This window comes from Eurypyga helias, unplaced genomic scaffold (genome assembly GCF_000690775.1).
Source record: "Eurypyga helias isolate BGI_N326 unplaced genomic scaffold, ASM69077v1 scaffold10876, whole genome shotgun sequence".
Classification (NCBI taxonomy): domain Eukaryota; kingdom Metazoa; phylum Chordata; class Aves; order Eurypygiformes; family Eurypygidae; genus Eurypyga; species Eurypyga helias.
In genome coordinates this window covers 1-12,074 of record NW_010254684.1, presented here as the reverse complement: position 1 = coordinate 12,074, position 12,074 = coordinate 1, and the positions used below count along the sequence as shown (strand labels likewise).

Genomic DNA, 12,074 nt, shown 5'->3' with positions numbered 1-12,074 from the left:
TCAGTAGCCACTGCAGTCGGTGGCATCAGCTGGTGCTGATGGGTACTGGAGCAGATTATAAAGGTAGCTTCAGTCAGAGAAATCCTGTTACTTAACTAACATTTATTCTTTACCTTAAGTACCTGATACTTAGATTCCGTATCTGAGCCTTCAACCACTTACACAGTAAGTGCAAATGGTTCTTTTGAGTTCATACCATGAGCAGAGCTAAGTCACCAGTAGGAACGGTAGATGTGCTTCAAAGTCATGAAGAAAACATGTTCCAGTATCAAAGACAATAAAGTGGTGATATTTTTCCAGAAAAAAATATGGTAATATTTATTAATTTAATTGCAGGTTTGGAAGACTTAACTAAATTGATTATGAATATGAAAGGCAAACTTCAGTGTTTTTCTGCAAAGCATCCATAATCTTCCTCTCTAAGCACACCCAGAAGTTTGACTACATAATTGGAATACACCAAGAAATCAACCTCAGTCACTCTATCCTTACAGAATAGGAACAAGGATAAACACATTCAAGCCCAAAACACGACAATCCAACACAATTTGTGATGTAGCATTGAGTGGCACAAGCTAGCTCTAAAAATATTTAGCAGTTAGTTATTTCCTTGAAGACTTTTTATTTCTCTGTGCTGCCTCAATATTCCAAGAGAATGTACATTATAATTATTTCTCTCAAACCACTCAGACTGTTAAACGTGACGGAAATTACTCTGGCATGACATTATCTAATAATAAGAATGAAAATTAACAAAACAGATGCTGCTAAGTACCGTTTGGCAAAGCTCATAAAAAGGAAAAGAGTCATGATGTAACCTGCTTTAAGAGTTCTACAGACACCATACAATTTAACTTACAAAAGGTTTGGGTGTTAAAACAAACCAAAAAAGACTTCTGAATTAAACCCAGGAAAAACACACAGCTTAACAATTCAGACAGCAGACTACGGTAGTGACATGACAGCGACATGACGTACACAGCTTTGTAAACGTGTACTACAACCAACTTGCTTACAAGACAAGCATTCGTAGTACACTTAAACCCCCTGGAGTCTGTAATGCTGAGCAGCAACACTTCCTGCCCAGTACAGCTTTAATGAACAATGTTCTAATTTTGCCAGTGAGAACTCTTATGAAACAAATTCAAAACTACTTATTTAGTAGCTTCTGTAGGAACAAAGTTAATTCAAACAGTAACCTGGACTGAAGGAGTTAAAAAGAAAGAGGAATTTTAACCATGTTTTTTCTTATGTTAACCATTTCAATATTTATTGTATGTGATATGCCAGAATGTTAAAATGGAAGCTATTTTCAGAATTGAAAATGCAAAGAGTACTGTTAGGTTTGGCATCAAAGTACATGAAGTGAAAAAACCCTCTGCTGTACCCATCTAAAAAAATATAATTCCATTTGAATACAAAATGAGAACTGTCCTTTCATTATTATTGACAAAACAGACAAAAGGAAGTTTGGTCTATGGAACAGGTCAGTCTGATACAAATGACATAAAAATGAAAGAGATCTGACTTAAAGCACCACCCATCTGAAGGATTTTAACACTGTATTGCAAAATGCCTGGAAAGCAATGTTTTAACTGGTTTTGAAAATAAGTCTGTCAGATGTAGTTTTAAAATATTTACATTTCAGTACAGATATGATACTTTATCAAAACAATGTATAATCTGCTGGAGTATCTAAAAAAAATATTCCCAGCCTAAACTGTTTACAAAAATGCACCAACAGTGAAAAGAGTAAGGAACTACTGGTTTTTCCAAGAGCAGTCCCAGTTCAAACACAGAACACACATCCAGCATTAGAGTCAGTATTGACTCTTATTTGTAAAAATGTAAGAAGTTATTTTACTTGTAAATGTGCTTCAATATAGTTCATTCTATATGATTTTTAAATTATTTAAAACTCACATGATGACAAAAAACATCTATTGTTCACATACACAAAAATTAGACTTCAGTATCATCCATCCCTTTTCTTCATTATAAACTTGAAATTTGGCTGATTTAGTATTTAAGCAACTAAGCAATGTTTACACTGCACTGAAGTCAGCAGATACACATTAGACATACATACATAACTAGGCACATGCTAGTATGAATTGAGACCTACAAAACCATCTAAATTCTTAGGAAGGATGAAAGATTGCACTGAAAACCTGGTTCAACACTGCCAACGTAAAAGCTGTGCAACATGGTTTTACATTTTGAAAAGTCTTCGCCTTCAGCAAGTTCCCCCTGTAAATAAGCATTAACGCAGCGACTGGAGTTCTGACTCCAGTTAGAGTGCCCGAATCTGCAAATGTGTTTCTACCAGGCTACACACACATGGTGGTAGAGTGTTTACTCCTTTCTTAGATTTCAGAACAGCCTTAAGACCATATAGAGAAAAGCTTCGCTCTCCCATCGGGCCAAGCCTGATGATGCATCTCCACCACGACCTGTTCAGAACAAAGGTGGTACAGAAAGCTGACAGTGCTCTGCTCTCACACAGCTATGCGACACAGGCTAGGGAAGGACTAAGTACTAAACTAAATTAAACTTTTTAGTGCTATCTGACCTAGTTGGAGTAACTCTGATCCCATGGATTCTTCATTTACACCCTTGTATCTCCTGTGAAGTCAGCAAAAAAGTTTTTGTTTCACTGAAGCAGAGTACTTGCACTTAAGTTTTACTTTTTGTGCATGGTGCTTGATTTGCAACTAGATACACACTTGCTGCCCACTGAGGATCAAAGGTGCTTTTCAGTATGCATATACTCACGATTTGAAACATCACGCTGTAACAAAACAAACTAAATCCTGTTAAAATTTACAAAGGTCTAAGATTTTAATCCCTACAGACCTAGCACAAACGGGCTACAGTACAGTACCCTAGCACAAAGAACGCTAACTAAAAAGACGTTTGCATAGGAAATCTTTTTGAAATTTCTCCTATGGAACAGATTAAGTTGACCTCCAACACAAATTCCAAACATGAGACTGCATAGTGCTTAATCTTCATTACTGGCTTCTCTATCTCTGTAACTCTGCTCTCCTCTCTCACTTCGCTAACAGGAAAGACCTTTTGGCAAAATTAAGCAGTTGTTTCAACCTTCCCTTCCAAGCAAGTCAGTGACATTCATTAAGAGGGGAAACTCCCCCTAGTCTCTCATTTAATACTTTTTTGCTGGGAGAGAAAGAACATCCCAACCCTTTGTTGCCTCAGTCAAGTGCCTCTGTCCGTGACTTATCCATTCTTCTTGGTCCATATATTCTCTTCCACAAAACCAACACTTAAACATACACTGAAGTGTTTCAGCTGGTGAAGTTTCCACCACCTGGTAGTTGTTCTTATGGGTCTTCTTCAGTTTCATTTTTAGCATACTCTGCTTTTTCGCTTGGTTTCCCGTCTCAACATTCTGAAGGGTAAGACGCTTTCGATAACGTCTGACACCAAGACAACTACTTGTCCTTTCGGACAGAACTACTTTCAGGACTTGACCCTTATACTTGTTGATAGTCTTCATGACATTAATTATCTCGGGCGAGTCAACGTCAGGATGGTTTAGTACCACAACCGGCTGGTTACGACGAGGGCATTTTATCAACTGATTCATTCTCAGAGGGACAAGCCGAAGACGTCTTGCTGTCAACAGATACAACGCGTCAGAACTCGAACTGGTTTCCATCTGAGATCTTGTTTTCCTTTTAGGAAGTTCTCTGCAGCTTGCTTGTTTCACCTTATTTTTGGGACCTAGATGACTTTTTGAGTAGGGTTTGCGTTGCTTACTCATATCACTGCTTTTCTGAAAGAGTACACCAGGTTGTTTGCTATTAACGCTCGCCTCTCGCTTTGGTCTTTGCCTGAACGATGTACTTCGGGACTGAGCATTCGGTTCACTCTGAGGAGGCAAACATGGCAAATGACTGTTAACTGTCTCAGAAACACTGACAGGAACCGGGCGAGGCAGGAACATTTCATTGCGATACACAGAAGGAGCTGATGTTTCACTCCCGTTGTCTATGCCGTTCGAGTTTTGACTGCTAGTAGCATTCAGCACTCTCAGCATTGTCCCTTTGGGGATAAACACTGGCGTTCCAACGTGGGAATTTTTAGTTACCCTGCTTTTAGCTGTTCTTGCAAATGCAAGCAACTCATCTTTACTGTGTTCTTCATTACTAATCGCACTGCTTCCACCATGCTCCTGAGGTGAAGACACACACTGTTCCACCTCAGTGGCAGGAACAACTCTCTCACGGCTTACTAAATCTTCTTGAGGGAAAAGCACCTCTTTACTAGAAGCTTGGCATCTCAAAGGCATAGATTTCATGTTAGATTCAGCAGCAGACATAAGCTGAGCAATCTTCCTACACAGCAATTTTGCTGACTTATTGCATGTTGTGTCATCCCATCTGATACCCTCTGGAACGTTTTCGGCCCCAGAGCTGAGAGAAAACACAGATGAAATAACAGGCCCTTCAAAAGGGTTGCCATTATTCTCCATCTTCTGCAGTTCTAACGATTCCAGAAGATTGTTCTTCTGACTTACGGTTTCAGCTCTCTTTGCTCTGCTAAAGCCAGAAGCCACGTCCTCACAAAGCGGAGCTGTAGTGACATGAAAGGTTTTTCCTGCTTGAGGAGACGTAACAGATTTTTTATCAAAATCCTTACCAGCTAAATGTGTTTCTGTAGAGCTGACTGGCAGACTCCTACATTCTTTCCCATCCCTCTTTAGAGGCAATGTATCCTTTTGTTTAATGACTTTAGAAGAAGAGGAATTTTTGCCCTCCTGAGCAGCCTCTGCTGCAATGTTCTTGGAACTTTTATCATCAGAAATAGCAGCATATATTGGAGGGGTTATATCCACAGCTTCTTCATAACAATACAAGTCATAACGTAAGTTATTTTTTCTGTCTACTTCCCACCTTGAGGATTTAAGATCACTTTTCTTTTCAGGACTGTTCATCACCAGAGACGGAGAACAAAGTTCTATAACACCTGAATGGACATCAGTACCTTTCACCAAATGAAAGCACAATTTTGATGCATCTTCCCTCTGCAAAGGCACAGGGTTACAGTCTGAGAGCTGAGAATCAGAAAAACAAAGACATTCAGAATTCTTCTCATACGTACTATGCAAACTAAGCTGGTTACTAATACTGGATAATCTGTCGACATTCACTTCCATGGTTAGCAACTCGTTTTGAGATACAGAAGATGTTTTTTTCCCTTCTGCAGATCGTTCTCTACCTTGATTTTCATGTTCCTCTTCAGGACCATTCACAGGCTTGCAAGTTGCTTCTTTCATAGGAATTAGTTTAAGAACCAGCTGTTGTGCTCCGTTCACTATTTTAATCTCTACTATCTGAGCTAAACAGTTAGAAGGAACTACGAGTTCAGACGGTGCAATTACTGTTAAAGGCATCCCAGGCTCTAAAGGCTCTGTTTTTGGAGAATAAACCTCAACTTCAACACTCTGATTCTCACATATACTTATTTCAGACTGCTCCAATATTGGTTTATCCTGGACTGATGCTCTGTTTATGCTACATTCCACACCATGAGCTGAACAGACTGTTTTAGTGACTTTATCTGGGATCTCACAAACCATATTTGAAGACGAATTTGAAAGTTCATTCGGAAAAGGAATTTTATCATATTTCTTCATTTCAAACAAAGTGCTTCGACTCGGCTTCTTTTGCCTGTGGTTTATGACAGTATTTGACAGCTGTTTTGTGGGTGTTTCATGTACTCTTCTCATGTGTTTTACTATATAGTCATGTCTAACAGCACCATATTCACAGTATTCACACTGATACGGAAAAGTTCCGGTGTGTTTCACCAAATGTCTCTGGAATTCTCCTTTGGTGTAGGATACGTAACTACAGTGGGAACAAATAAATTTAATTTCTTCATGTTGACCTACATGCTTTTTATACTGTAAAGGATCCTTTGTTGAAAATCTACATTTATCACAGTAGTATTTACCTGGCAGAAAGTTTTTAACTTTAAATGTTTTCTGGGCTTTACTTGGGGATTTTTTTTCATGTTTATCAAAGCGTACAGCATTAGCACCTTCAGGAACAAAATGGAAAGCTGGTGGTGTAATATGACTGCACTTCTTGCAGATGAAATTTGTGTCTTCAATCCACCCAAGCTTCTTATGCTTTTCTGTGTCTTGCATTGAAATTTTCTGAACGTTTCTGCATTTTACACAGCTTATCAGTGACAACTTACTGTTCTCAGCCTCAGTCCCTTGATAACAGCAGGTTTGGTCATCATCCCCTTTTGATGGATTTGGTTTATCTTCAGATGATTGCTTTGGGGATGTAGTTAAGGAATTATTTTTATCGTTAACTTGGCCAGGATACAGTCTCGGTAAAATTTCCCTCATTTTTTTCAACTGCATTTCAGAAGATGTGACTGCACTGGTTTTGTCAAACACAGGAGCAAAAGACAGAATGTTTTCTTGATTATTAGTCTTGGGTATGCTGCTTATCAATCAATCATTCAGGCCACCAATCTGCAGAATATATACTTTGGAAGAAACGGTGCTCAAAGAACTGCATCCATATTATATTCCATGTTCTTAATTTTATTCAATCAACCTGCAGCACTGAAGAATAAAAAGCAGAAGATTAAGTCAGTTACAATTCACTGATCACTGAAATACAATGAACTAATAACTGAACTATTAGTGAACTACAGCTGAATTAGAGTGCCAGTCTACTGTTAATATACCACTGATTGTATTCTCCACATACAACCGTTACCTCTAAGCAAAACATACCCAATCAAATAATCCTTTAAGGCTTGCTCTTATTAAAAATGTTCATAAATTCATAAAATTATTTGCTGTGCATCAAACCTAAAGACTTCATGTTATTTCTTCCATGTCATGAAAAATTGTACATTTATGAAGTGTATTTAAGCCTAACAAGAAATGCCCTTAACTCAGGAAAGGGTTATGAGACACTTCAAGTACCTCTCATTTGTGATACAAAACAATGAATTTAAGTGTAAGGATTTTTAAGTTAGCATGGAAATTCCTGAAATACAGAAGGAAGTTCTTTTCTAATCAGCGTCAATGGTTCAGATCCAGACAGTCTTAAACATTAATTCATAACAAAATGCCATTTATACTTCATATGTTCTCTAAGTAATGAAGTCAAAACAATCTGTGGCTGCAGAATTAATTACTTTCACTTCTATTAATATCACAGTGTAATCACTTCTATATGTGGACAAGCATATAAATAATTCACTCCATCCTGATAATACAGAACACATCAATCAAGCAAAATAAACAATGCAAGGGAAGGCAGAGGGAGAACAGTAACATCAGTAATACTACCACATTAACTTGTGCAGTGTATCTGGACCCACCAGTTCTAGCACTCTTACCGTCTCCTTTCTGTATTTAATACGAACAAGATTTCACCCTTTAAGCTTTTGCCAAACTATGAGACCACTGTTATTTGGAAAATAAACAACTAAATTAGCCTTTTGCAACCTACATAAAACCAAGTCCAAAACTAACAGCAACAAGTAAAATCTGCTCAACATCTGTCTTATTCAAACACCCTTACAGACACACTCTTGCACAGATCTGCATTCATGTACAGATCCTATTTCATGAGGTTATTTCTAGATGCCTTTAGATTTCAATACATCCTACAGAAGGCTTCTGCTTCTTAAATCCAGTTCCTCTCCAAGTTGATGTAGAGAGCAGGGCCTGATTTGGGCTCCAAAATCACATCACTGACATCACTTAAGTAGAATCCTATTACGGTAATCCTACACAAATAAGGAAGACTTTACACTATAGTACATCTATCTCTACAATGGCTTGAAAGGAATAAGCACCTGACCCAGAAGTTTTTCTTGCACCTACCTGAGCTCCATATGCCAATATCCCTAACTGCTGTAGGAATGCTGCCCTAAAGACAGGGCTCTGCAAAGAGCAAGTTTACTTATGTAACTTCAAACAGCAGTAAAAGTAAGTTAGAAAACCAGTAAGGGACATAATGAGCTTTTAACTCTTTAGCAGAAGGATGGCTGCACTCTTGTAAAACTTCTCAGTAGTACTTAGGGCTGTAGTAATCTCATTTCATTGCAAAGCAGACAGCTGTACATCCCTATGTGAAAAACCTCTATATCTCAATGTGAAAAACAAATCAATGGCAGTCTCCCAGGAAGGGGAAGAGTATACATGAATACGGTATCATGACCTGAAGATACTGCTTTCAAGCAATTCTAATGTTGGTAATATTATGCCCTCTATTACCCAAATGTTAAAGAGGAAAGAAAAAAAAAGTATTTCTGGTTGTCTCACGTGGACCATTCTTCCACTTCCACTGCTAATATCACTGCTTAGATGTAAGATGAATACTGGTGGCACACAAGTGTGATGGTAGGCCTATGTTCAGGAGGATCCGCTGTTTTATTTCAGCAGAAACGTAGTAAGAGATCGTGGTAAGACCAAGTACATTCCAAAGATATGCTGAAGATACTATACAGCTTTATGCAAAAAATTAAAGTTGCATTTGGAAGAAAAGGGTAAAAAATAAATATTTGCCTTTTTTTTTTTTTTTTGCTGTTAACAGCTATCCATCGATACTGAAACTGCACTCCATATGAACTGATCAAAAGACAAGCATAGAGCACTTACATCATCAACATCCTTGACCACAAAAAACAGTATTAGAGACACGGGCAGTTTTCTTATATTTTTAACACAGTAAACATCCCTTTATGGGACAATGTGAAAAAGGATCCACCACCTTTAAAGAACAAGAAAGTACAAGAAACACCATCAAAACATTTTAAGAACACTTCAATTTACCAGACAGATCTGGTTTCCTCAGTCCAAGAGGACACTAGAAAATATAACAGAGGTAATTCAAAGAACAGGCTAGTAATCCTTCTAAACTTTCCTAACTCAAATTGCTTTATATAAGAAAGTGAAAATAAATAGATATATATCCCCAAAACCAAGCTTTCATTCAGACCTGGGACAACTACCATGTTGCCTGAACCCAGGTTTCGAATGTTGCTGGGAATTTTAAGTGCAGTGGATTTATCCTAGCCAGCAGCCACACAGCCACTTGCTGGCTCCCCACCCTGAGCAGGGAGTGGAACTGGAGAAAATAGGAAGGAAGTTTATGGGTCAGGACAAAGGCAGTTTAACAAGTGAAGGGAATGTGCAGGGAGGCATGAAAATAGAATCACTCACCACCTCCCGGTGGCTCCTGGCTGGCCTCAGAGCAATACCCACCTTGGAAGCCAAACCCCCACACCCCCAACCCCTCCTTGTTCCTCGACTTCCAGTTTTCACTGCTGAGCACGACTTTCTGTGGTACGGTCTCCCCCCTTGACCAGTTCTGGTCAGCTTCCCAGAGGTACAACCTCCCAGTCTCTTGCACAGCTGATGCCAACTCACTGCAGCAGAGGCTGAGGCGGGGGCCGGGTGGGGGAAGAAAACATTGACAGTGTGCAAACACTGCTGGGAAACAGGCAAAACACTGGTGTGTTATCCACAGTTTTCACCACAGATCCAAAACACTGAACCCTACAGGCTGCTATGAAGAAATTTACTCCATCCCAGCCAGACACAGTACAAGGTGAAAGAAAAGACCTGAATAACCAGGTGATGCTGAAGTGACACTACTATTGTCTCCCTAGCTATTTTTTCCCCACAATCTTTCCTGAATGATGAATAGTTAACAAGTTTTGATACAAACAGATCTACTTTATCATTATTTTGGATAAAACAAGCCCAAAACTACTTTGTGGTTTCATTTTTATATTAAAATATTTGCTTTTTCTGGTTACTTCAGATTAATGACACCACCAATATACAGAGAGAAGTGGTGCAATCCAGCAGCCATTCACTCCATGCCATTAGGGGGTGGGGAGGAGGGAAGAGGAATTCCCCTGAAGATTTGTTTTGACATTTAAAGGGTTAGCAGAGATATGCTTCTGAAGATTTAATTAAGATATATACTCAATTTTTCAAGTTATAATCAAATGCAAAGCAGAGAGACCAATCCAAAGACAGGATTAAAGGAAGACCTGAAAGTCTGCATGGAGTCTGAACAGCAAACACAAGAACAGGATAGATGAGGATGAGACACAAGGAGTGTTAAAATCAAATACAGTCACTGTCTTTACAGGAATGGATTCAGAAAAAGTTTGCAGAAATACAGTAAGGTACCTGAATTAGGAGAAATTAAAAAAATAATAAAAAAACACCACGTAGATGGCCCAGTTTTGAAGAAAGTCAGAAACTTAAGAGATGCATGGAAAGAGGCCAACAGAAGGAAAATAAACCGAACTCTCTCATTCACTCTTTCTCCCCAACACCTGCAATTTAGTGACATTAGAAAGTGGGGCGCATTCAATAAAAGGACATATTCTTGCCTTTCACACAAGACTAGTGTATCTTGAATCTTACTGCTCAAGACAGAGAGCAGTAGATCTGCAGGACTCAAAAGGCATTGCAAACAGTGGATATCAGATTTCCATAAAGGTTAGATAACAAAGACCCATTAAAAACAAGAATACGAAGAAAGAGCCTCTGCAGCCTGACTGCTGAATTCATCCAGTACATGGTTTACACTGCAGTAGATTACAAACCACTGATCTGGCCACTGTCAGACAGGCATTTCCAGTGTCTTCCCATTACTCTATACTCTTGAAATTTATTTTGAAAATTATTTCTTCTTTAAAAAGGCATTTTGTTGCACAATAGCTAACCACACAAATAAAAAACGTATCTGAAATTCACACTGTTTTCCCAGCAAAATGAACAAGGAATGTCAATGCAGAGAATTAAGAGCAAAGACCATGCACCAGGTTTTTAGAGGTTATTTTTATTTTAAAATATACAGTTATTTTACTCCACAAATAAAATAATTACATTCAAAATCTTTACTACTTATAAAGTTAGGCAAAATACTGATTAAAAGTATATCACTATTTTACAAATGCATGGGTGAAAAAATATCCAATTTACTAACATTCATTGGCATTGTAAGAACGCAGATACACATACAGACTACACAGCATTCTAACAAAATGGAGGTCTGCTTCTCTGTGGCTCTAGGATAGAGGCCTAGCTTTATTTGTATCTGAAAGATACACATTTCTGACATATCATTCAATTGCTTGGTGGTCTTCTTGCAATAAGCTAAAAAACACACTCAACTACTACATCAAAAGTGGTATTGTAATGAGTGCTCAGAGAGGTTTACCCAGTTGTTTATCATTACATACATGACCAACTTTTAAAATTTATCCTGCACACTTCGGCATTTCACACAATTTGCAATCGTTTTAAAAATCTCTCTGCATTGCCAAAGCACACTGACTAGTCTCTACAGCATTACCTTACTCTGTGCTTTAAGGCCAGGAAGCAATAAAGCAAGGAAGTATGGTACTGAAGAAAATGGGAGAGGAGGGGGGATAATCCCATTGTAAGTACATATTCCTCCATGTCCAGTTCTCAAAACATTCACGTCTATGTTAAAATCCATTTCTACAGATTTAACTCCTGCTAAAACTAGCCACATCTGCAAGTATCTGCAAGGAAAGGGCCTCAACTGTAACCTTTTGCTGTAGTAACAATATAGAAAAAAATGATAGCAAGATCCTGTGGAATACCATTAGTTGTCTTAATACGAACAGACTTTTTAAATTAAATTTCTATTTTAGGTCACTTAGGCCACATCTGTGGTAACACTGGCTTATTTATTTAGAAGAAATCCAAGTCATTCTATACGTCTAAATTATCTTGTGTCCAATGCAACACTTTCCTATGATAGGTTTTCTTCCAACAAAATTTAATGTAGGACTTGATTAAAAGAATCTTACGCCCAAATACTCTAAAGAACAAAATTTATGTACAAAATACAGGATGTCCTATTTTGCTCAGTAAATACAGTTAGTAACCCGAAAGCTTCTTATATTCGGGGAGAAGACCAAGATGACAAACCTGGAAAAGAGCTCCACAGTCCAGGCAAGCCCGAAGCCGTCTGATGGCGTCCACAAGACAGCAGCACCCGCCAGCCAACACCAAA

The 12,074-nt window shown here is 38.4% G+C and overlaps 1 protein-coding gene across 1 annotated transcript; it reads right to left on the bottom strand.

Annotated features, from left to right (window-relative positions):
- Nucleotides 1-3,166: 3,166 nt before the first annotated feature.
- On the bottom strand, nt 3,167-6,604 carry ZNF518B (zinc finger protein 518B). The gene has a single exon (XM_010153091.1). The coding sequence runs from the start codon at nt 6,401-6,403 to the stop codon at nt 3,167-3,169; it is 3,237 nt and encodes a 1,078-aa protein (XP_010151393.1). The 5' UTR covers nt 6,404-6,604.
- Nucleotides 6,605-12,074: the final 5,470 nt, after the last annotated feature.